Consider the following 25,523-nt stretch of genomic DNA (forward strand, 5'->3'; position numbering starts at 1 on the left):
AATGTTTAATACACTACTCTAGTGATGAGGGCACTATAAGAACCTCTATAGACTAAAATAAATAATAAAATCATCATGAGGATGTTCACTAAAAGCAGTAATAGCCCTTGTCTCATTGGTACCTTGCTGTGAAGGGAAAACCAAGGATCTCAGTTCCCTTTCTTGTATCCCATCTCCTATAGAATCACAGACAATAAATTTTGGGGGTAAAAATGTATCCAGCCTATACTTGGGAGCCATTTAAAAACAGAGTAAAAGAAAACAGTAACAAGTACATACAGTGACATATTCGGATTTCAGTAGAACTTTGAACATAGAACCCCATAAAATTATAGCTGAAAATGTCATTCAAATAGGCTTGGACAAAGCCATTGTAATGGGAACTGAAATCTGGGTAAAGAGCCTTAAACAAAGGGCAATGATCAATAAGAGACTTGGAGGAGAAGTGTCAAACTGCCACCAGCTGCTTTTGGTGGTTTAAATAAAGCAGTGGTTCTCAAACTTTTTTATTGGTGACCCCTTTCACATAGCAAGCCTCTGAGTGTGACCCCTGCCCCCTTATAAATTAAAAACACTTTTATATATTTAACACCATTATAAATGCTGGAGGCAAAGCGGGGTTGGGGTGGAGGTTGACGGCTCGCGACTCCCCATGTAATAACCTTGTGACCCCCTGAAGGGTCCCAACCCCCAGTTTGAGAACTCCTGAAATAAAGGAATCTCTGAGGTGATATTTCGTCAGAAGACTGACATTCAGGGAGAGGGAATGTGGTGCTATTTTGGTGGCCAAGAGTGAACAGATGACGCAGGACTAAGACATAAGATTAGCATTCAGGGGAGGAAGCAGAGGACATAAAGAGAGATGTGGAAATGAAATAATGGTTAAATTAACCAAAGGAAACTGTTAGAAAGGAAAAGTCTAGACAGAGAGACTTCAGATAAGACTTAATTAAAAACAGGAACTAGAAATATAATGAAGAAAAAACCAAAGTATCTTTAAGTAAACCAAAAATTCAAAGTCACCAGTGAAGATAGGTTTCTTAACAGTAGTAAGTTAGGACCAGATCATGGTCACAGACTCATTTATAGCCAGAAGGGACCATTGTGATAATCTTTTCTAGTTTCTAAGAAGACTGAAATACAGGAGATCTCTGAATAAAGCAGGCCAAACAATTCACCCAGCAACTCCTGCAACTCGCCCCAGTAACTTGTGATCCCACTGAGTTCAATGGGAATTTGCTACTGATATCAACAGGGTTTGCCCCTGAAAGCAAAAAGTTTCCACACCTTGGGAAGAATTATCCCACCACCACTGAAGTTTCAACTGAGGCTCCTGTCAAAGACTGTTACAGTCCTATAGGCTTTGTCTACATAACCATTCTTACTCAGCCTTTTAACAAGTTAGCGGCATGATGCGCTCTAACTAATGGCAACTATATTTTAATTATTCTGACTCTGCTCAGTGCCCAAGAAAGGTGCTTATAATTATTATATCTCAAAATAAACTAATAAATCATTGAACATGGCTTGTGTCAACATATAACAGGCTTAATACTCATTTAGTAACTGGTGCCCTTGCCCAAGCCCTAGAATGGTACATGGGTCTTGTCCTGTAAGCAGTTTATAGCACAGGGCCCGATAACCCACTGCAGCACAGCAAACCTGTGGAGTGAGCTAAACGAGAGGAAATATCTGCAAAGTGCTCTTTACAGGGACTGCTTCCTGGTCAATCCACTGAGGAATAGGTCTTGCCACCCACCCCTAACCAGCAAACAAGCCATGAGACTGTCCTGTGAAGATATGTGCACTGCTTTTTTTAAAACTATAGCAGAAAGCCAGGCAGGAGGGAGCAGGAAGAGGCCAGTAGGACTGCTCCTGTGCATAAAGTTACACATGTGCTTATGTCTTTGGTGGATTGAAGCCTGGTACCTCCCAGAGAGCCAGCTCTGAAGAGCTGCTGCTTGGACTAAAAAGGCGACTAGTTACATATGCTTTTTGATGTTTGGCTGGTTTGGTTTTCAAAGCCTCCTCAGGGGGCGTGGCAGCATCCCCATTACATTATCAAGAAGCAAAGATCAATGGTAGCCTCCATCCCTGAGGTGTTTTTTTTCCCCTCCTAAATATATTTAGGGACTGGCAGAGGAACTCTGTCAGTTTGACAAAGGCAAGATCAGACCAAGAACAGCTTGTCACGTGGAACTAATATGCAGTAGATAGCTGCTTTTTTTCTGCCGGGGGGAGAGAGGGAGGGTTCATATACACCGTGATGTCTACAACTTTCCTAATGCAAATGTAGAGTGAAACAAAAGAGGCATCCAATGTCATTTACAGATGTAGGACAGATAAAGAATGGTCTGGCCTGGATGTTCTGGAACACAAGGGCTTTTGATATCCATGGTATACAATAAATTGCCAATAAAACAAGTCTCATTTTGGATTTTTAATGTAATTTTTAAAGTTTCCACAGACTCCACTTTCTCTCAAGCACATGTTTTTACAATAGTCCAAAATATTTAATCCATTTGTTCTTGATCACATTACTTAGAATTAAAAGGGAACAGCTTTTGGCACAAAAAATGCCTATGATGTAACAATAAATAGAATAAATTATCTATTTTACTTATGCTAAATAGCACAAATGACATCCAAATGCTCTGAACCCAACAGGGCACATATTTTCTACAATAGTTTAAAACAGTTTTCTTCTTCACACAGTAATCAAATATTGTATATAAGCAAAGAAAAAAGCAACTTTGACAAAATGCTTAAGTCAAGCAAACAAATGATGCAATATGAATCAACTTCAGTAGTTCAGTGGTTCCAAAGAAGTCAGGAATAATGGTCAGTAAGCACACATCGTGTACAAAGAGATGATTCCAACCTAATTTAGGTTCTGCAGCCGCCTCTGTGTCTAGTTCCATTTCAAAAGCCACATTACAGTGACATCTTCTTGAGTTTATGACTATGAAAAACAACAAGAACACATGAATAAGCATTGGGGACCACTTCAGTCATGGTGTGAATTTTGGATTTCTCTTCCCCTGGTACAGCTCTTGCTATCAGTCAATAACAGGGTATCAGGTGGGAGAGGCCAGTATATGAAACTTCTATGCACTAGGAGGGCTTAAAAGTTTTTCAACCAGGTCCAGCAGGAGAAGGGAGGGAAGTGAGATTCACACATTTTCAAAAATGTATTCTACATGCTGGTCCCCTCAGTGCCAGCAAGAATATAGCTCTGTTACTGCCAGTGGATACTCAGACAAATTCTGTTTTGACCAGGTTAATAGGTTTTAAACTATTCCTACCTCAGCCAAAGAAGATGCCTCTTCACCCAGCGGTCTTCTGGATTTGCACAAGCTTTCATTCCATTCTTTGTATGAAAACTAGAAGGAAAGGTATGGTAAACAATTATAGTAACTTCCTTCTATTAAATCCCTTAGGGCTACAGTGAGCAGAATAGAAACATATTCTATGGCTGCTCCATACAAAGCAGCAGCAGGTTTCATAGAGGAGGCCAATTAGGTGTTCCTTTTCATCCTCACTCATATGGGTACAAGGAGACATCCAATTAAATTAAAAGGAAATTATTAAAACTGATGAAAATTGATTTCTATGTTTTTAAACATAGTGCACAATTATGTTGAACTTATTGGTACCAGATATTGAGGCAAACAACTTTGCTAAATACAAACAACAATTAGATATTTCTCAGAATTGTGGGAAGAGCTACAATTAAACTAGATGGTATAAAAAATAGGAGGGATCTCAACCCTCATGTTTCAGGATGTAAGAGATCTACTAACTATTTTGAGTTGGGAAGAAACTTTTCCCACAAGAAGAGCATTGCTTAAGTGTCCCTTATGGGATGGGATGGAGGGGAGAGGTGTTAAATGTTCTTTTGAAGCCATTGTTGGAGGCTAAATCAATCTGGATTAAATGGACCCACTAGTCTGATCCCATGTGGCATTTCTTAGATTCCTAAACAGGCAGGTTCATATTTATTTTGTACCGGCAACCTGTAAGAATGTGAGTTAATGCTCCCTTCCTAATAGTTAGGTTTTATAATGTACTAACAGTGTTTGTATATTAAGTGAACTTTATAGGACAGTTTTCCTTTTGAAAAAGATAAAGACAGTTTATTTATGGTGATCAAACCATTTCTGCTTTCATCACACAAAAGTCCAAAGGCTAATTCTTGCCTGGCAGTGAAAGTACTGATGGTGTGACTGAATTTCTTCTGATTGGTAACTTACATGATAGCACTGATGTCGCAGACTTCACTGGATAGCTGTTCTGTGTAGCCCTTTATGACTCCTCGAGGCAGCCGTATTGTGGAGTAAGAGAGGCAGCAATCTTGGTTGTTTTGTGCTGAAATGGAGGGAGGGAAGGGAATACTTATTTAGGAATGAGGAAAATAAAATTAGGACAATAATTTAATCCCGCCCAGGATACAACATTGACAAATCCCTGAACATTGAACTCCACTAGAATTGGAAGGAAAGTCCTGACCACCATATAGTTTAAGTCTCTGGGAGACCTCCTACCATCCTACAGGCACACCTCAGTTTGCTTGACATGCTCCAGAGCAATATTCTGAGCCAATGAAATCAAATCAGATGAATGAAAAAATCAAAGAACACTCACCTTCAGAAGTGCCAGACAGGTACAACAGCAGCAGCCCCATCAAAGAAGCCAGGATCAAGCTTCTGCTGATAAAGTTGGTCATTTTCAGTTCAGTAAGGTTTTACTATAGTCTACACTTAAAAAGTATCAGAAAACCGGCTGCTCTGATCTGCTGACTTTGGCTTCAGACAACCTGCTTATAATGCCAGCTGGAGACCTCAGGGAATTCACCGTTGGGTGTGTTCCATTTTTCAGCATGGGGTTTTCCCCTCAGCAGTTCCATTGTGGCAGCCACTTTTAAAAGTTAACCTGACCCATGCTGTTGTCATAGGCAGTAGACCTCTTTGGGGTTTTTTTCTCTAACTAGGTTAGAAAGAAAATTCAGGCCAAAAAAAAAAAAATAAAGGAAATACATAGTTCTGTGGGTGAAGCACATGAGTACTTTGTGGGGGTGAGACTGGGTTGCAAGATGAGGAAAATGAGAAAGTCTGTTGCAGATAGGAGCTGTGTCTTTGTTTGCAGAGTTCTAATTTAATAAACCTAATTTTTGAAAAGGCTAAGAGGGTCTGGCTCTGTTTAGAGTTCTGTTTTGCCTTACAGCACTGCCTTTATCTTCTGCCAGTTTATTGTCTGTCTAATCACTGTTCTAGCTGCATCAGATTTAGATTGAAAGCAACTTGTGCGTTATGTCTTCATTTATGTCTGGAGCTCAATAAATAATAATTGTGTCCGACAACCTTTCCATATCTAATCACACTATATATTTCAATGGCTCCTGAATATCTACATGGGACAAATAAAACCTGAACAGCATTTGGAGAGTGTCCTACAGAGTGTCTAGGTCAACAATACAAAATAAATCCAATACAAGTGAGTTATTACTGAAAGTTATTACGTTGCCAAATGACATGTTACATTAATTTTGTGGTCTCCATCCATTTCCCAATCACTAGGTGTTCACCTCAGTGGTATCCCACCACAGCTGAAATGTTCAGCAGCAGAGAACACTGTACTGGCATGCAGACTAGACTACAATGTTACCTGAAGAGATGCTCTCTCCAAGTTAAAGGTAAGGGATTTTGGCAGGCACATAGTAACATTCAAGGAAACTTGCATACTCATCCTGTTCATTCGATACAGTCCTTCCAGTTTCCAGGGCCATCAGTCCACCACCTTCCACGAGCATTAAATTAACATTATTTTTTTAAATCTGAAAAGCTGCACCCCCTCCAGAATATTTTTTAAATCTTCCATTTTTCTTTTTAAAATGCCTGCTCATTCCTAATGTGAATGCTTTCTCCTTCATTGGGCCAATACTATTACCATCCATAGCAGGAGCAGATCTTAGATTGCATTATGGTAGCTTTGCAATGTGCGTGGAGATCTTCACGTGTAGCAGTCAGCAAAGCGGTATGCCAGGCAAAGGGATCACGGCTATGGTGATCTCTGAAACATAAGTGCTTTATGGGGCTCAGTCAAGTGCGATGACAATAAAACAGTATTACTGCTCCTGCTGAAAATGCTCCCTCCATGGGATGTTATATCAGAGTGACAGACAATCAGCACTAACCAACACTATGATGCAGTTTTACTAAAACTGCAACTTGGGCACTGCACTTGAGAGGATATAAATCCAGCTAGTAACACTGACCAAATCTTTAGGAAGATTGGATTGTTTAACATAAGAACAGCCATACCAGGTCAGACCAATGGTCCAACTAGCCCAGTATCCTGTCTTCCGACAGTGGCTTCGGAGGGAATGAACAGAACAGGCAATTGAGTAATCCATACCCTGTCATCCACTCCCAGCTTATGGCAATCAGAGGCTAGGGACACCCAGAGCATGAGGTTGCATCCCTGACCACCTGGCTAATAACCATGAAGGGACCTAAATATGCCACCTATCTGTGAACAGCCAAACAATCCTGTATTCAAGATTAGGATAATGGCAGGTATTGACAAAGAGCATGTATGTGCAACAAAGTTTGCTGGGTTTCATACAGAAGTGAAAGTAAGCCGGTACGCCCCAGTATGGCGTACTGGCAAGAGCCGGTGCACCGTACCGGGACCAGCTTTCCCAGATGGCAATTTAAAGCCCTAGGGTAGCGGTGGCGGGGCTCCGGAGGGGATTTAAAGGGCCAGGATGGTAGCGGCGGCTGGAGCCCTGGGGCCCTTTAAATCCCCAACGGAGCCTGGCCGCTGCTACCCCAGGGCCCGGGCAGCAGGGCTCAGGCAGGGATTTAAAGCCCTGGGCCCTTTAAATTGCCCCCGAGTCCCGGGGCTCCCAGCCGCCTCTGCAGCTGGTAGCTCGGGGGTGATTTATAGGGCTCGGGGCTCCCAGCCGCCACTACCGTAGCTGGAGCCCTGGGCTCATTAAATCAAGATTTAAAAGGCCCGGGGATATAAGGCCCTGTCTCTTCCGTTTGAGGCCACGCATCTTCCGGTTGAGGCCACGCCCCCTGCTCAGGACTCTGGCATACTGGCAAGTCCTCTAACTTATTTTCATCCCTGGTTTCATAGGATTCTGCAGATCTCTTTTTTTAATGGTAGTCACACAGGTTCCATGAAATTTGCACACACTTTTCTGTAAGAATCTGCTAGGGTTTTTATTTGTTTTTTGTTTTACTGTTAGTCACTAATCAGATCTCTCCCAAGCCACCTCTCTAGGGCCAATTAATCAAAGGAAAGGAAATTCTATTTGGAGCATTCCATGCAGCCTAAAGACTTAGAACACTAACACCCATGTGCTTCTTAATGAGCTTTGCACCTTCATTCTACTTTAGCACAAGAAACAAATGCACAAAACTTGTGAGTCTAGACTGACCACACAAAAAAGCACATATAACTATACCAAACAAGTGTTAGCAATATACAAACTGGGTGTGGAAGCAAATCATGTTTCAACCTTTAATCCAAAATCTGCATCCTAAATGCAACTATTTATGCTGGTGGGGATGGCTTAGTGGTCTAAAACTCAGGCTGAAAATATCTAGAGTACCTGGAATAACAGATTCATATCCTAGTAAGGCAGATTCAACATATCCTTTTGAAATAGAAATCTTGAGTTCCATTAAGTTAACTATTAGATATGGAAGGGCCTGCCCAACTTCAATAAGAACACATAGTAGTGTTTGCTCCAGCATCCTTGGCCAAAATTCCCCACTCTCCCAAATGTGGTGCATGGAAGCCCAGAGCTGGGTTTCAATAGTGCTGTATAGATGACAGCTGAAAATCAGGTTGATCATTTTTAAAGTACTTTGGGATTGATGGCATTATATAAATATCAGATGAAACAGAATAAGCCATTCTATCTTTGCTTTGTTCAAGAAGTTCACTACTATTAGAAAAGACTTTGAACATTAGGTATTGAACTAGCAATCCTCATCCCCTAACTCCATTTCATTCTAGTTTTCATTATAGAAAAGTGAAGTCTTCGGTTATTTTAGGCATTTCCTAAGCACCTTATTTTATCAGGTACCTTATCTTCTTACTCATCTATTAGAGCCATGCAAATCAACAGTACATAGTAAATAACAATTAAAACATTTCCTAACAAAGCCTACTAAGCAACCCATCAGATTTATCACTGGGGAATATTCTCTTTCCTGGTAATGTATTTTTTTTTCAATATGGCACTTGTTTAACCTAACACTTTAGATTAACGAAGTACAGCGACTCACAAATAGGATAAATGACCCTTTGAACGTGTACACTTGTGTGCAGGGTATTTATAATGACTTCAGTGACTTATTTGCAAAATGTCGGGGATGTTGGAAACAACACAAAAGGGAATTGAAGCTGCAGGCCAAGGTAAATAGCATGTCAAGGTACTGTTCTGTGACAGATCTGGCTCTATCTGAGGTTTGCAAGTTCAACAATGCAAACAGAAATTTATCAAAAAGAGGAAGTGGTGTTGAACTGTGGAAGAAATACTTGTATGAAAAGACCCTCTTCTCCCCTTTTCAGCCCCTCACCCTTCCCACACACATTCTCACCTCAAACCCAAAGTTCTCCCTTCTCTCCAACACCTTCGTCATGGTTCCGTCACAGGTTTAAACTGGATTCCGCCACCTCAACCTACCCTTGCTCTTTTTGTCTGTTTTCTAGCAGAAACATGAGAAAATATTAATAGAAGACATTTTATATCCTTCAAGTTGTGTGTGTTCTTGTACTCTTTATATTCCTCCCCTCCCCTTGCTTTCTTAATAATTTTCTTCTGTTCTCTCGTTTCTGCAATATTTTTTTCCCTGTTATTCTGTCTTCTCTCTTTATAATTTTTCTCTTTACCTTTTTGGTCTCCTATTCTCTTTCTCTCCCCCTCATCTCATTCTCCCCTTTCCTTAATTCCTTCATCTGCCTCTCCCCACTTTCCCTCCCTAATAGTCTCTCCCCTTTCCTCGCTCCACATTTTCTCTCTCTTCCCACACAGACCCTACCAAACTCTGATTTTCCTTGCTATTGCCCCAAGGTATACCAGATTAACAGTCTGCAACTCTGCAGGGTCTTCTTCCCCCCCTTGAACTTTCCTCTCTCTTTTGTTCCAGTGACTAATAGGAGGGTTGGTGAATGGGACAGATCCCCAGACCCTCTGCAACAACACCTCTCCACCATGCAGAGTCAAAATGAAGAGCCAATACATGCAGGCGATAAGTGCTAATGTCCTATACCAACTCAGTTCGAACTCTAAGAAGAGGGAAAATGCATTAGAGAGAAGTAGTCATTTCCAGTTGGGTAAACAACTTTAAAGTAAATAGTGGGGTACAACAGAGGATGATTGTGGCGGTTGGGAGATGAGCAAGTTTGGGACTCTTGCCCAGAACAATTCACAATCCCCTCCTGTCTTCCCAATGCTGGAAATATTCCTTGATTCCCAGAACACTATTCCCACGTGATCCACATCCCTCTTTAATCCTGGACAAGAATTCAGTTTTTACTACAGAAAATGACATGGTGAAAGAAAACCCAACATCCCAAATTTCTAACTCTCACACATGCATGCTTGCTTTTGTGTAAGACAGGTAAAAACTGATCTATCAGAAACACCACCACTGATTCCTCCAATGTCTGTAAGACAAACTATATTTTTAAACACCAAACTTCCCAAAGCAGCTTCTGAAATTGTGGCTGTAATTTTTCATGTACAAATTTTTGCTCGCATAGGCAAATTAGATAGACCTGTAACTACTCTATTTGCACACACAAATGCAGTTTCTGTAGGCAAATCTACATTTGGGCCCATGAAGAATGGCACTTGCAAAAACATAAGTGAACTTGTGATTTTAGAGAGCAGTTTGAGGTCCCTCTGAAAACATGGGCAGTATACTTGACTGCTTTGCCTTGTTATAGAATCCCAAGACAAAAGTCATCCAGATCTGAGGCTTCATGCATTACGTTAGCTTCTTAGGAGAGAGATGGAGGAGAGTATTAATGATGTCTATCAGTTTGTTTGACAGTGTGTAGCTATGTACCTCTACAAAGGCTCTTTGGAGTTACTATGCACTTGTAGTATCTATTAATGACCTCCCTTGATTATACACAGTTGTGATAACTTGATCTATATGCTAAATAAAGATTAAAAACCTGCTGACAAGCTGATTTGGCTGCAGCAGCTTGCCTGACCTCCTGTAGTATGCTTGTTTCTATTGCACACTTCCACACCCTGAGCTGCTGCAAATAAAACTCTTTTGCAAGGTGTATAGTAGACCAGGAAGAAGGGAAGCAGAAAGGGGAGTTTCCTACTGTAATTTCCAAGTGGCCTGTTTATGATTGCTTTATTGCACAAAGGCCAAATAAAGTGAGTTAATTATAAACATGATGACGATGAAATCTGGAGCAGGTTTCAGGTCTGAAATTCCCCAGCCCTTTTCTCAAGAACTCTCTCATGTCAGGTGTTGGATAATTTAGTTCTGGCGCTGTAATAGAATAATTATAGTAAACTAGTACCATAGGTACTAGGCTCTCGGTATTTACATAGCCCCATTTCAATAGGACCTGAGCACCTAATCATTAAACTTACCTTTCTAAAGGAGAATAAAGTGTTATCACATCAGAGAGGATTAAAATAGGATTTACATTAGAAATACTGTGAGACAACATGGGTTTGATGCAGTTTCGGGATAAATTCTGTTTGTTGGGAGGAATTCTCACTATGTCAAAAGAGAAGGTTATGAAATCAGTGACGTCCTAGAACTGAGCGGACATCCCAGAGCTCTCAGGAAGCACCACTCGACAATGATCTGCACATGTCAGGCACACAAACTTCCAGTGCTGAGTGTGAAACTTCTGGCAGCTTAGCCCCAGATTATGCAATATCCTGCTGGGGGATTTCAGAATCTCTGACACTCTGAGTCTGGTGAAAAACCCACCCAGGCCTGCAAAATATAACAGTATAGATGTTGCACTTTAGTCCAGAAGAGATTTTAACGAGTTTTGGATGATGCTGAGTAATGGCCTTGTTGCCGGCACCCAGTGCCAAGAGGCTAAATAACAGCTGAAGTTGGTTTGTTACCCAGTGTGCTACACCCAATTATCACAACAGGGTAGAGAAGCAGAAAAGTTTATTTGAAGCTTCAAAAAGGTACAGGGAGATTTGAATCTCAAATCCTGTACACAGAGCAGGAAGTTACACAGGCTTTTATACATTCTTTTTTTTTAGCATACTTATTTCATAGCAAGCTGCCCCAAGTATCCATATAGCTAGCCAATCCAGTTCCCAGCTAGTTCCCTGGTTGTCTGTATTATTTGTTAAACTATACATAAAGCTGCTTTATTCAGCATTGTTTTTCCATATCTCCCCTGTTTGGCCTTGCTTAGTTTCAGGCAGTCTGACTCTGCAACATATTGTTGCAGATTCTCAGCATAACTGCTGCGAGTGCCTCCAGGCGGGAGGGGGGGCCAAGGACACCTGGACCTAGTGCGAGGGGGCTTCATTGACACTCGTGGTCTTCCATCCCCTCGAGTTACCTAGTGGCCATGCCCCAGTGTCCCCAACAGCCTTTTTTGTATAGATGCAACTGCAGAGAAAAAGATTTCCTTTCGGAGGAGGCTGAGCGAACACATGATGCACTGTTCTCAGGCCACAATAAAAGGTTTTACATTTACAATTAATGAAGGAATTTTAGGGGTTGATCATGCAATCTGTTACACACTGGAGTAATCCTAATTCATTTTTGTATCTTCACTGAAGTCAATGAAACCACTCACAAAGTAATGTCTATTTGCTTAAGGAAGAGCATACAAGACTGAACCCTTATTGATTAATAATGGATGACAGGAAAAATAATTCTGAATGGAGTTTCACATAACTCCCATTTACTGCTTGGAAAATGTGTGCAACTGCCACCAGAAAAAGGAGAACCAAAGATGTGGTTTCTTATTAATAACCTTGTACCTTCAAAAGAAGAGTATAAACAATCTGTTTACGTTGCAGGCCCTGCACAACACACCTCAGCTGATATCTCAAATTTCTCTCTCTGACTTCACTCCTCTCCTTCCCCGCATCTCAAGGCAGAGTCCCAGGCCTAAAAATCCTTCTCCCAACCCAAGAATTATCTCCTGTTTGCTCCATCCCACCTTTAAAGGTCTATCCCTGTGGCCAAAGAGTGTTGGGTGTGACTTCTTCTGGACACAAATCAACACCAACCTGGCAACTAGAACAATTAAACCTGTGAGGCAAAAGGGGGGTGTTCCCACATTCCAGTGGCTGAGTTCACACTTCTGCCGCATTCCCAGCACAGGGCATTATGAAAGAAACATGAAGCCCAGAGATGGTCTTGGAAAGAAGATTCTCTAGAGACAAAGAGTTCATACTACTCTGGATGAAACCTAGACAGTCTGTGAAACTACTGGTACTATCTATTTTTAATAAATGAGAAACTGTATACTTGAAAATACTGGAGTCTCCATCCAGGAAGCCCAGCAAGATAATGCTGATAAAAGCCACAAAATGCTAATCACATGCTGCAGATATTTAGCCAGAGAGAAAGGGCAAGGAGTTCACAAGAATTATAGCTTTTCTGCATTTTGAGGATTTTGTCAGCAAACACCCAGGAGCCATCATTTCAGGGGCATCTGCGGGCCAGAAGTGGCAGACTGCCAAAGATACCAGCCCAATGGTGTCCCTAGACAATGTGGCAAAGTCTGCTTTAACAGAGGCTTTTACCAGGATCACTATTAATTTCCATGTTCCTCTTTGAGTACAATGTTGAAATGTAGTGTACTTTCCCTTATGGAATGCTTAGTAAAGGGAGAAACAAGTTTGGATCTGTGGGTTATGTTACGCGAACTTCAATCTAACACTTTACAGTAAAAAATCTATTACGTTATTCAGTGAAACAATCATTTTGAGGTTGAAGCCTTCAATTAGGAGAAATTAAGAATCTTTACTCACCAGTACTATTTAATGGAATTTAGCCAGGAAGATTGTCAAAAAGGAGCAAGAGGTCCACAGGTGCCAAATCCAACAGCCAGGTCCACCCAAGAGACAGACTGCTGTCCTGTAATGACAAGAAGTGGTCATTGTAACAAGTGGTCACTGTGGTTTTCCAGTAGTTAAGTGTGGCTTATGATCAGGGCTGCTTTCTGTGATACAGAAACACTGAACTGCAATTCTTCAAACAAACCAGATGAGATGATTTCTTCTGAGATTTCAGAAGGAGATTAACCTCAGATATTCGGATTTAAAACTCTGGGGCAGTGGCTTTCAACCTTTCCAAACAACTGTACGCCTTTCAGGAGTCTGATTTGTCTTGGGTACCCCCAAGTTTCACCTCCCTTAAAAGTTCCTTGCTCACAAAATCAGACAGGCACAGCACCCTATTACTGAAAAAGTGCTTATTTTCTCATTGCTACCATATAATTATAAAATAAATCAATTGGAATATAAATATTGTACTTACATTTCAGTGTATAGTATATAAAGCAGTATAAACAAGTCATTTTAGTTTTTACTGACTTTGCTGGTGCTTTTTATATAGCCTGCTGTAAAACTAGGCAAATATCTAGATGAGTTGATGTACCCCCTGGAAGACCTCTGTGTACCTCCAGGTGTACACGTACCCCTGGTTGAGAACCACTTCTCTGGGGTATCACACTGTATAATTGGAAGCATGAATGAAGGGATATTTGAAGGAGGATGGAGGAGTTCCAAAGAATTTTCTTGGAACATTTGGTGAAATTCCATTATCCACAAAAGCACTTCACACAGTGCTGTCTGTTTGAAAGTGGTGCTGCTTTGGGGTCTGGTCTCCAGGCCCTGGTAGTGAAGGGCATATTAAATCAGATCCTTCCACATAGCCAAATAATATTAGCATCAGAAGAACTGAGAGTGTCTTGCGGGGCACACACTGACTTTTAAACAAACATCCCAGCCAATCTGAAGAGGAATATAGTGTGGTACAATACTACTCATGTCTCATCCTTCGTAGCCCTTGTAATTTGGGACACTGGGAAAGAAGGTGCGATAGCAATAGATACGTGTCCTCATTACAGCTCTGGTGGCTAGCCCACTACGTGCACTGCGTCAGCCAAAAGAACGGTCACCCTGCTGCCTTCTTCACTTCCTGAGTGCGTGCATGGTGAATCAAAGAAGCTATTTGCCTCCATGTGTTTAATATTGAAGATTCACCTTAAGGCCAAAAAAGACATACAAGAAGAGGTGCTAACCTCAAATTCCACCTACAAAGGTGTTTTGTGAATCCAGAGAGTTCCCCTACTTAATACTAAGTGCCCTGGATAAAAAACAGCACATTTTGCCAGGGTTTGTGGGTATGATGAACAGATGAAGGAACACACCCACACGCACAATCTGTCAGCAAGAAGCTTTACTTAGGAACTTTATCACATTTTTCCTACCACCTCACTCCTTTAGCATGCAGGCTTAACAGTCCACAAGTCACTATTTGTGACTGATCACAATGAAATACTTTAGGTACAATTTTCTTTTAACCTAGTTATCATTTCCTTTCACTGCCCTTGTTTAAAATTAGATCAAGACAGCACGTAGCCCAAACTAGTCTGCAAACAGATATAGTATTCCTGTAATAGATACTCATAAGGTGGCATATGCCACCAGGCTCAGCTATAGAGCAGAGATCTCCAGCAGGAAGCATTTTGTTGCCTTTTCCCAAATCATAATCCACACCCTATTCTAGAGCTAGCAGGACTGCACAGGAGAAGTAGCAATTGCTGGCCCCCTACCCTCCTCTGCAGATAGCAAGTTTATAGTGGGAAAACCACTAACAACCCTCTTCTATCCATTGTGGCAAATTGCCGGCACTACTTTGATGGGTCTCGCGCTTTCTCTTCTTGGGGAGGGTTCAGGGCACCATTTCTCGCCCCTGAACTGGGGTATTAACTGTCCCACTAGTGTCCTAGAGGAGGGGAGTGGAGAGGGAGGGACCCAGGTCAGCCCTCTACTCCAGGTCCCAGCCCAGGGGCCCTAGGGATAGCGATAAACTGCTTGAACTAGCGGTTCCTTCCCCTGGGCTACTTCCCTCTCCTGCCCTTCAGCTTGTGGGGCTTCCTGCCCTCCCTCTGCACAAACCAGGTGTCCCTTTACCTAGGGTCTTGGTCTTCTTAGTCCACCACAGCGCTTCTCCAAACTCTCCTCTGCTTCCCCCCAAACTGCTCTCTATTCCAACGCCAATTCACTCTGCTTCAACTCCTTCCCTTGTCTGATTGAAACGGGGCGGGGGGGTTTATCAAGTGACTGGCTTCAGGTGCTTTAATTAATCTACAGGAAACTTTCTTCCCTCTACAGGGAATAAGGCTCCCTTCTAACACTCTCCTGCTGCCCTCTGGCCATGCTGTATCACACCATCTATAGCTAGGAATTTTATACCATGCTCATCCTCATGATATCTTGAGTACCTGACAAATTCTAAAAGCAAACACAAGCAATTCCTCATTCCCTCTCTACCCTACCCAAAGAAACACATATTTTGTTTTTCTATTTTTTGTTGTGATGTTGTGGGAAGGCTGAGTTGAAGACAGAAATGATTTGGTATTTCTACCCGAAGTAGGGAGATTCGTGGTGATTCCTTAGAGCTGCTGTTCATAGGATTCTCTAGCAATTCGGAATAAAACATTTTCCAGCATCACGAAAGCCATATTTATCCTTATATAGAAATTATACATTATGTGCATTAGCACATAAAGTGACCCACTATCACCAAATATGATAGCCATAGTCCTCACCCCACTTGTAGCCACTGAACACAAGCAAAACAAAGAAGCTAACCTAGCTGTATTCTCAGCTTCCCCCGAGCGGGCTATTCTTCAGGAGCCCGAGGTCTTCCGTTCTCCCGTCTTTCTGAAGAGTTAACTCAGACTCTTACTCAGGTGTTGCTGTAACTCTCACCCACATCCATACACAGAATCCTCTCACTCATATATGGGTCGATGGGGAATCAGGACCCTGAGAACTCCAGTCCCTAGGAGCAATGGGGAGAGGCCAATGTTCCAGGTCAGCCTGAATGACAGGTCGGGCAGGCTAATCAGGGAGTCAGGAGGCCAGGGAGGTCCCATCCTCCGTGTGAGCTGGAATTGCCTGAGTCAGACAGAGTGGGGCCAAGCTAAGGAGAAAGCAGGGGCCCAGGCTGAGCTGGGGAACAGAGCTGTGCCAGATCCAGAGAGAGCAGACCCTGTCCTGGGAGCAGAGCTGCAGCCCCAAAGCCAGAGGCACAGCCCAGAGAGAGCAGACTTGCCCTGGGAGGAGAGCTGCAGCCACCAGAGCCAGAGGGTCCAGAAAAGCAGCCCAGGAAGCAGGTCAGTGCTGGGAGCAGAGTCACAGAAGCAGCCTGCAGAGCAGACCTGTCCTGGGAGCAGGGCTGTAGCAACCAGAGCCAGAGGGGCCAAAGAAGCAGCCCAGGGAGCTGGAGGCAGAGCAGCAGCAGCAGCAGTGCTGAGACCGAGTGGTGCAGCTGGGGCCGGAGCAGTCCAGAGCTGGGTGCAGTGAGCAGCTGGGGAGAGCAAGGGGGGCCCTGGGTAGCGGGCCCAGCACAGGGAGACGCCTCAGCCAAGATGCTCTGCAGGCCAGGCTTGGATCATAACCCCGACAGGGTGGGGGGGCCACTGGGAAGAAGGGTCCTACCACTTAGAGCCTGAGAGCATGTGGCCACCACCAGAGCAAGTGTCCAACCCACAGCATCCCTGCAGCAAAGCCAGGGCCTGAGAAGGCGGCCTGGGACTTACAAGGAACAGACTGTGAAGTGCCCTGACATTCCAGAGACACTGTTTGTGATGTTCTCTGCCACGGAGCGGGGTGATGTGTTTCCTTTAACCTTTCCTATTTTTCCTTATTCTTTTTAAAATTAATTGTTGATTAAATAACTTGCATTTGCTTTACCTTGTATGTAATGGGCAGTGGGTCAGAGAAGTGCCTAGTGCAGAGAGAGTACCCCGGAGTGGGGACACACTAGCCCCTGTCCTAGGTGACCACAGCAGAGTTGGGGGTCGAGCCCCCCAGGAATCCCGGGCCCAGCCTTGTTGAGGTTACGAGGACTTTGCCAGACAGGAGAGTGGAAGGGGAGTCCTCAAGGGCAGGGAGGCCTCTGGGTAAAGGAAGTGGAAGCGAGGACTCAGATCCTTTCACTAGCCCATTTCACCGGGGTAGTGCAGAAGCCAGGAAAGTTCCCCACAATAGCGGGACTATTCCCCCGCTTACATGAGTCAGCTGGCCCAGGCCAGCCATGGTTGTCTACTTGCAGCGTAGACATACCCTTAGAGATGTGTGAAAGTTCAGCTGGAGAGAGGGAGGAAGTCTTGTGAACTTTTTCTCTGGAATCCATGATTCAAACACACCAAATACAAGCAAAAATTCCATCAAAACTAAGAGTTCTCTTTAAAATGCTGCAAAACCTACATGCTCTCATTTCAAATCCACGTCGGTCCAAATTTTACTCAAAGCTCAGACCTGGCTTGTTTATATTGAACTAACAGTGGCTGAATTTTGATTGTGTGACAGATCCTAGAAACCAGTCAGGTTTGCACAGTTTGGCACTGATTTACAGACCTGTCCTACTGTTCTACTTACCATTGTTTAGCAGCTGTACTTTTTCCCCACAGAAATTCTTGGCTTGATGCTGCAGTCCTTTCTCAAGCAAACAAGCCAGTCTCCAGCTCCCTTTACCTGGGGACTGTCTGAAAGAAAGTGAAGAAAAACCAAAGAAAACCCATAATAATAAATATAACTAAAAGTGCACTGTCAATAACAATACAGGTATTTGAAAGAACACCTTCTGCTGTGTAAGCTGCAGTACACCCCTTACTAGTTACAGAGATAACAAAATTGCTTAATTCAGTGTTTCAATCAGTTAAGGAAGAAGAATGGAAATTATTTTTTAAAACTACCACGCATTGAATTCAGAGTAACAACTGAATGATAGGTGCAATATCTGGCCTTAATGGAAAACATTCACCTACTTATGTATCTCAGAATGCTAAAACCTACATTTGCACATAAATCTGAAAATTATTTCAGTTGAATTTATTCCCCATTTTACCTCTCAAAAACAAATGTGCCGAGACTGGCTGGCTGGATATTTCGAGGCTCAGTTAGCTACTTTGTATAAAGCACTTTCACAAGTTTCATCTGAGGTTCTTAAAGTGCAATGTATGATTATTTCCACATCTCGATATGTATCTTATGCAAAACACCTTGTGACTTTAAGGATATGTCTATACCTGGAACTGGGGTGTGAGTCCCAGCTTGCACAAACATGGTCATGCCAGCTCTCATCCAAGGCAGCACACTACAAACAACAGCACAGCCACAGTAGCACAAGCAGCAGCAGCCCAGTTGCCATCCCGAGTGTGCTCCGTCCCACCGCTCATTGCTACCCCTGCTATTGTCGCTACGCTACTATTTTTAGCGTGTTAGCTTATGTCAAGGTTCCTTCCCCACTCTGAACTCTAGGGTACAGTTGTGGGGACCTGCATGAAAACCTCCTAAGCTTACTTTTACCAGTTTAGGTTAAAACTTCCCCAAGGTACAAACTATTTTACCCTTTGCCCTTGGACTTCCACTGCCACCACCAAACTTTATCTGGGTTCCTGAGAAAACGTTGTTTGGAAACGTCTTTCCCCCCCAAATCCTCCCAACCCTTGCACCCCACTTCCTGGGGAAGGTTTGGTAAAAATCCTCACCAATTTGCATAGGTGACCACAGACCCAAACCCTTGGATCTGAGAACAATGAAAAAGCATTCAGTTTTCTTACAAGAAGACTTTTAATAGAAGTAAAAAAGAATCACCTCTGTAAAATCAGGATGGTAAATACCTTACAGGGTAATTAGATTCAAAACATAGAAAATCCCTCTTGGCAAAACCTTAAGTTACAAAAAAGACACACAGACAGAAAGTCATTCTATTCAGCACAGCTATTTTCTCAGCCATTTGAAGAAATCATAATCTAACGCATCTCCAGCTAGATTACTTACTAAATTCTAAGACTCCATTCCTGTTCTGTCCCCGGCAAAAGCAGCATACAGACAGACACAGACCCTTTGTTTTTCTCCCTTCTCCCAGCTTTTGAAAGTATCTTGTCTCCTCATTGGTCATTTTGGTCAGGGGCCAGCGAGGTAACCTTTAGCTTCTTAACCCTTTACAGGTGAGAGGATTTTTCCTCTGGCCAGGAGGGATTTTAAAGGTGATTACCCTTCCCTTTATATTTAGGATAGCTCAACAAGAAAAAAAGGTTACTCACCCTTTTTATAACTGTTGTTCTTCGAGATGTGTTGCTCATATCTAGTCCATTTAGGTGTGTGCGCACACTGCGTGCACGACTGTCTGAAACTTTTCCCTAGTAGCAACCCGTTGGGCTGGCTGTGGAGCTCTCTCGAGTGGCACCGATATGGCGCTCTATATATGACCCTGCCGGCCCGACCGCCCCTTCCGTTCCTTCTTGCCGGCTACTCTGACAGAGGGGAAGGTGCGGGGGAATGGACTAGATATGAGCAACACATCTCAAAGAACAACAGTTACAAAAAGGGTGAGTAACCATTTTTTCTTCTCCGAGTGCTTGCTCATATCAATTCCAGTTAGGTGACTTCCAAGCCTTATCTCGGAGGTGGGGTCACAGTCAAGGTATTGCAGACTGAAGTACCGCTCTGCTGAAGGCCGCATCGTCCCTAGATTGGTGGACAATGGTGTAGTGCGACATGAAGGTGTGCACTAAAGACCACGTGGCAGTTCTGCAGATCTCCTGGAGCGGTACATGGGCCAGGAAGGCTGTCGACAAGGCCTGCGCCCTTGTGGAGTGCGCTGTGATGGCAGGCGGAGGAACCTTCACCAAGTCATAACAAGCGTGAATACTAATACAAGGAGGAGATCCGCTGAGAAGAGACTGGCAAACCTTTCATCTGCGCTGCTAAAGCAACGAACAACTGAGTTTCATAGATTTATAGATATTTAGGTCAGAAGGGACCATTATGATCATCTAGTCTGACCTCCTGCACAACGCAGGCCACAGAATTTTACCCACCACTCCTACAAAAAAAACCTCATACCTATATCTGTGCTATTGAAGTCCTCAAATCGTAGTTTAAAGACTTCAAGGAGCAGAGAATCCTCCAGCAAGTGACCCGTGCCCCATGCTACAGAGGAAGGCGAAAAACCTCCAGGGCCTCTTCCAATCTGCCCTGGAGGAAAATTCCTTCCCGACCCCAAATATGGCAATCAGCTAAACCCTGAGCATATGAGCAAGATTCATCAGCCAGATACTACAGAAAATTCTTTCCTGGGTAACTCGGATCTCACCCCATCTAATAGCCCATCACAGGCCATTGGGCCTATTTACTATGAATATTTAATTACCAAAACCATGTTATCCCATCATACCATCTCCTCCATAAACTTATCGAGTTTAATCTTAAAGCCAGATAGATCCTTTGCCCCCACTGCTTCCCTTGGAAGGCTATTCCAAAACTTCACTCCTCTGATGGTTAAAAACCTTCGTCTAATTTCTAGTCTAAATTTCCTAGTGGCCAGTTTATATCCATTTGTTCTTGTGTCCACATTGGTACTGAGCTTAAATAATTCCTCTCCCTCTCTGGTATTTATCCCTCTGATATATTTATACAGAGCAATCATATCTCCCCTCAACCTTCTTTTAGTTAGGCTAAACAAACCAAGCTCCCTGAGTCTCCTTTCATAAGACAAGTTTTCCATTCCTTGGATCATCCTAGTAGCCCTTCTCTGTACCTGTTCCAGTTTGATTTCATCCTTCTTAAACATGGGAGACCAGAACTGCACACAGTATTCCAAGTGAGGTCTCACCAGTGCCTTGTATAATGGTACTAAAACCTCCTTATCCCTACTGGAAATACCTCTCCTGATGCATCCCAAGACCGCATTAGCTTTTTTCACAGCCATATCACATTGGCGGCTCATAGTCATCCTATGATCAACCAATACTCCAAGGTCCTTTTCCTCCTCCGTTACTTCTAATTGATGCGTCCCTAGCTTATAACTAAAATTCTTGTTATTAATCCCTAAATGCATGACCTTACACTTCTCACTATTAAATTTCATCCTATTACTATTACTCCAGTTTACAAGGTCATCCAGATCCTCCTGTAGGGTATCCCTGTCCTTCTCTAAATTGGCAATACCTCCCAGCTTTGTATCATCCACAAACTTTATTAGCACACTCCCACTTTTTGTGCCAAGGTCAGTAATAAAAAGATTAAATAAGATTGGTCCCAAAACCAATCCTTGAGGAACTCCACTGGTAACCTACCTCCAGCCTGACAGTTCACCTTTCAGTAGGACCCGTTGTAGTCTCCCCTTTAACCAATTCCTTATCCACCTTTCAATTTTCATATTGATCCCCATCTTATCCAATTTAACTAATAATTCCCCATGTGGCACGGTATCAAATGCCTTACTAAAAATCTAGGTAAATTAGATCCACTGCGTTTCCTTTGTCTAAAAAATCTGTTACTTTCTCAAAGAAGGAGATCAGGTTGGTTTGGCACGATCTACCTTTTGTAAAACCATGTTGTATTTTGTCCCATTTACCATTGACTTCAATGTCCTTAACTACCTTCTCCTTCAAAATTTTTTTCAAGACCTTGCATACTACAGATGTCAAACTAACAGGCCTATAATTACCGGATCACTTTTTTTCCCTTTCTTAAAAATAAGAACTATGTTAGCAATTCTCCAATCATATGGTACAACCCCTGAGTTTACAGATTCATTAAAAATTCTTGCTAATGGGCTTGCAATTTCTTGTGCCAATTCCTTTAATATTCTTGGATTAAGATTATCTGGGCCCCCCGATTTAGTCCCATTAAGATGTTTGAGTTTCGCTTCTACCTCAAATATGGTAATGTCTACCTCCATATCCTCATTCCCATTTGTCATGCTACCATTATCCCTAAGATCCTCTTTAGTCTTATTAAAGACTGAGGCAAAGTATTTGTTTAGATATTGGGCCATGCCTAGATTATCCTTGACCTCCACTCCATCCTCAGTGTTTAGCGGTCCCACTTCTTTCTTTGTTGTCTTGAGGAATGGCTTTGTGCGGTCGATATAGAAAGCAAGCACCCTCCTGACATCCAGGAAGTGCAGCGGCTGTTCACAAGGGCTGGCATGCAGTTTTGGGTAGAAAACTGGCAGAAAAATCTCCTGGCTAACATGGAAGCAGGACACGACTTTGGGACGGAAGGCCAGGTGAGGTCTAAGCTGCACCTTGTCCTTATGAAAAATAGCTTACGGAGAGTCAGACATGAGGGCCCACAGTTCAGACATGCATCAGGCCGAGGTGATGGCCGCCAAAAAAGCAACCTTCCAAGAAAGGTAGAGGAGCGAACAGGAGGCTAATGGCTCGAAGGGAGGACTCATGAGGCAAGAAAGAACTAGGTTGAGGTCCCAGGTTAGAACAGGGGGCTTCATCGGGGGATGAATCTTCTCCAAACCTTTTAGGAAGCATCCCACGATGGGGTGTGCAAACACCAAGCGCCCGCAAACGCCCAGGTGGAATGCCGAAATGACCTCGAGATGAACCTTGAGAGAACCGAATGCCAGGTGCTGGTCCTTCAAGTGCAGGAGATAATCCAGGATACACGAGATTGAAGCCTGGAGCAGGAGCACCTGCCTTTGGGCACACCAGATAGAGAATCTTTTCCATTTCGCTTTGTAAGTGGCCCTGGTAGATGGCTTGCAGCTTTCCAGAAGCACCTGTCTCACCAGGTCTGAGCAGGCAAACTCTGCCTGGTTCAACCACAAATACTCCAGGCCATGAGATGGAGCGACTGAAGATCCGAGTGAAGGAGACGACTGTAGTTCTGCGAGATGAGGTCTGGAGTGAGAGGTAAACATGCCAGTGACTGGACTGATGGCTCCATGAGGGTGGGGTACCAGCACTGACAAGGCCAAGCTGGGGCCACCAGTATGACATCCACCTTGTCCCTGCAGACCTTGAGAAGCACCTTGTGGATGAATGGAAATGGAGGGAAGGCATACAACAGTTGACCAAACCATGGAATCATGAACACATCTGTGATCGAGCCTGGGATGTGGTCCTGGAAGGACCAGAAGGTTGGACACTTCCTGTTGGCCCTCATGACAAACAGGTTGATTCGGGGAAACCCCCAGCTGTGGAAGATAGAGTGAATGATGTCCGGAAGAATCAGCCACTCGTGCGTGAGGAACGGTCTGCTCAAGCTGTCCGCCAGTACATTCTGAAACCCCAGCTGGTATAAAGCTTGGAGAAGGATGGAGTGGGCTAGACAGAAGTTCCACAGTAGGAGGGCTTCCTGACAGAGAGGAGACGATTGGGCTCCGCCTTGCCTGTTTATATAAAACATGGCTGTAATATTGTCCATCAGTGCCACTATGCAGTGGCTCTGCAGGTGGGACAGAAACACTTGACACGCAAGGCAGATCGCTCTGAGTTCCTTGATGTTGATATGCAAGGCCAGTTCCTGTACCTGCCATAAGCCCCGAGTCGTCAGGCTCCCGAGATGTGCTCCCCAGCCCAGCGCGGACGCGTCCATTACCAGAGTCAAATTGGGCTGGGGAGGGTGGAAAGGAACCCCAGCACCCCCATCAGGGGTCCAGCCACCAACGTAGGGAGTCAAGGGTATGCCTCCGAACGGTCAGCACCGTGTCCAGACTGTTGCAGCCCGGGCGGTACGCCTGAGTCATAACCTGGCATGCTGCACCATGTAAGTGCAGGACGCCATGTGACCCAGCAGCCTGAGACATTGCCTTGCCGTGGTGGTGGGGAAGCTGCAAAGGCTGCTGATTATCTGTGAGAGGGCCAGTTGCCGTGCCTCTGGGAGGAATGCTGTTGCTTGATTCACATTGAGCACTGCCCCAATGAACTCTATTCTTTGAGTCGAAATAAGGACTGATTTGCTGACATTGAGAATGAGGCACAAGCATTTGAACGTGTCCCTGACCATCTGCACCCTACAATTCACCTGCTGGCAAGAGCGGCCTCGAAGGAGCCAGTCGTCCAGGTAAGAGTAGACATGCTCGTGGTGGTGGCAAAGAAAGGCTGCCATGATGGCCATGCATTTGGTGAAGATGCAAGGAGCTGTGCACAGCCCAAATGGGAGGGCCGTGAACTGATAATGCACCTTGTTCACCACAAAGCAGAGGAACCGTGTGTGAGATGGGGTGATAGATATGTGGAAATAGGCGTCCTTCATATCGAGGGCGGGGTACTAGTCTTCCGGATCCAGGGAAGGGATGATTGTGCTCAGGGAGACCATGCAGAACTTCAAGCTGACGATGCACTTGTTGAGTTCCCTCAGGTCCAGAATGAGCCTTAGGCCTCCCTTTGCTTTGGGGACGAGGAAGTAAAGGGAGTAGAAACCCTTGCCTTTGAGCTCCTGGGGAACCTCCTCCACCGCTCCTAGAGCGAGGAGGGTCTGAACCTCCTGGATGAGAAGTTGCTCGTGAGAGGGGTCCCTGAAGAGGGATAGGCAAGGGGGATGGGAGGGTGGGAAGGATCAGAAGTGGATAGAATATCCCACCTCTACCATGAGGAACACCCACCGGTCCGACATAATAGGGGAACATGCATGGTAGAAGCGGGATAGACAGTTCAGGAAGGGAGGATAACTGGCTGGGTTGTGGACTGGTAATCCATCCTCATGCACACCTTCAAAAGGGGCACGCAGGGCCCGGAGGGATCTTGGACTGTCCCTGTCCCTCCCCAGGAGGAGGGCGCAATGGCCTTCGCCAACTATATCTGTTCCTCCTGCGGGAGAAGTTCTGCCTGGGCTTAGCAGGGAAAGACCACTGCTGAGTGGTCTGCGGTTTGAAAGGCTTCCTTTGGGTCACGGAGTATGCATGCCAACGGACTTAGTGGTGTTCCAGGAGTCCTTTAGGCTACGCAGTCTGGAGTTAATCTGTTCAGCAAACAGGCCTTGACCGTCGAACTGAAGGTCCTGAATAGTTTGCTGAACTTCCGAAGGGAGACCCAAGGATTGGAGTCAGGTGTTGCGTCTCATGGAGATAACAGACTCCAAAGTACACGCTGCTGAGTCCGCAGCGTCCAGAGAGCCCTGGAGGGAGGTCCGGACTATGACTCTTCCCTCTTTGGTGATGGCTCCTAATTCTGCCCGTGACTCTGGTGGGAGAAGCTCTTCTTCTTCTTGAACTTCTGGACTGCAGACCATGAGCTGTAACTGTACCTGCTCAGGATTGCGAGCTGATTAGCAAGCCAGAGAAAGAGGCCCCCTGTTGAATAAACCTTTCTCCCAAACAAATCAAGGCATTTACCATCTCTTGATTTGGGTGCATGCCTCTGTTGACCCTGCCTCTCTTTCTCATTCACCACCTCCACCACAAAGGAACATGGAGGAGGGTGGGTGAAGAGATATTTGTACCCTTTAGTGGGGACAAAGTACTTTCGTTCAGCCCCTTTGGCCGTAGGGGGAATGG

The 25,523-nt window shown here is 44.2% G+C and overlaps 1 protein-coding gene across 3 annotated transcripts in view; it reads right to left on the reverse strand.

Annotated features, from left to right (window-relative positions):
* Nucleotides 1–2,586: 2,586 nt before the first annotated feature.
* Nucleotides 2,587–25,523, reverse strand: part of LOC311526589 (C-C motif chemokine 20-like) — a 67,615-nt gene continuing 44,678 nt past the window's right edge. For 2 of the 3 annotated variants that reach the window (XM_084639790.1, XM_084639791.1), the window contains exons 2-8: nucleotides 17,657–17,763; nucleotides 13,013–13,118; nucleotides 8,619–8,726; nucleotides 4,645–4,706; nucleotides 4,254–4,368; nucleotides 3,306–3,383; nucleotides 2,587–2,962 (exon numbers count right to left, since the gene is read on the reverse strand). In XM_084639790.1, coding sequence (XP_084495916.1) covers nucleotides 2,935–2,962; nucleotides 3,306–3,383; nucleotides 4,254–4,368; nucleotides 4,645–4,684 — 261 coding nt within the window. In that variant the 5' untranslated portion in view covers nucleotides 4,685–4,706; nucleotides 8,619–8,726; nucleotides 13,013–13,118; nucleotides 17,657–17,763 and the 3' untranslated portion in view covers nucleotides 2,587–2,934. Of the gene's footprint in view, nucleotides 2,963–3,305; nucleotides 3,384–4,253; nucleotides 4,369–4,644; nucleotides 5,115–8,618; nucleotides 8,727–13,012; nucleotides 13,119–17,656; nucleotides 17,764–25,523 lie in introns of those variants that run through there. The other variant, XM_084639789.1, reaches the window with a different exon arrangement.

Source organism: Lepidochelys olivacea (genome assembly GCF_965140295.1).
Source record: "Lepidochelys olivacea isolate rLepOli2 genome assembly, chromosome: 9".
NCBI classification, from domain to species: domain Eukaryota; kingdom Metazoa; phylum Chordata; order Testudines; family Cheloniidae; genus Lepidochelys; species Lepidochelys olivacea.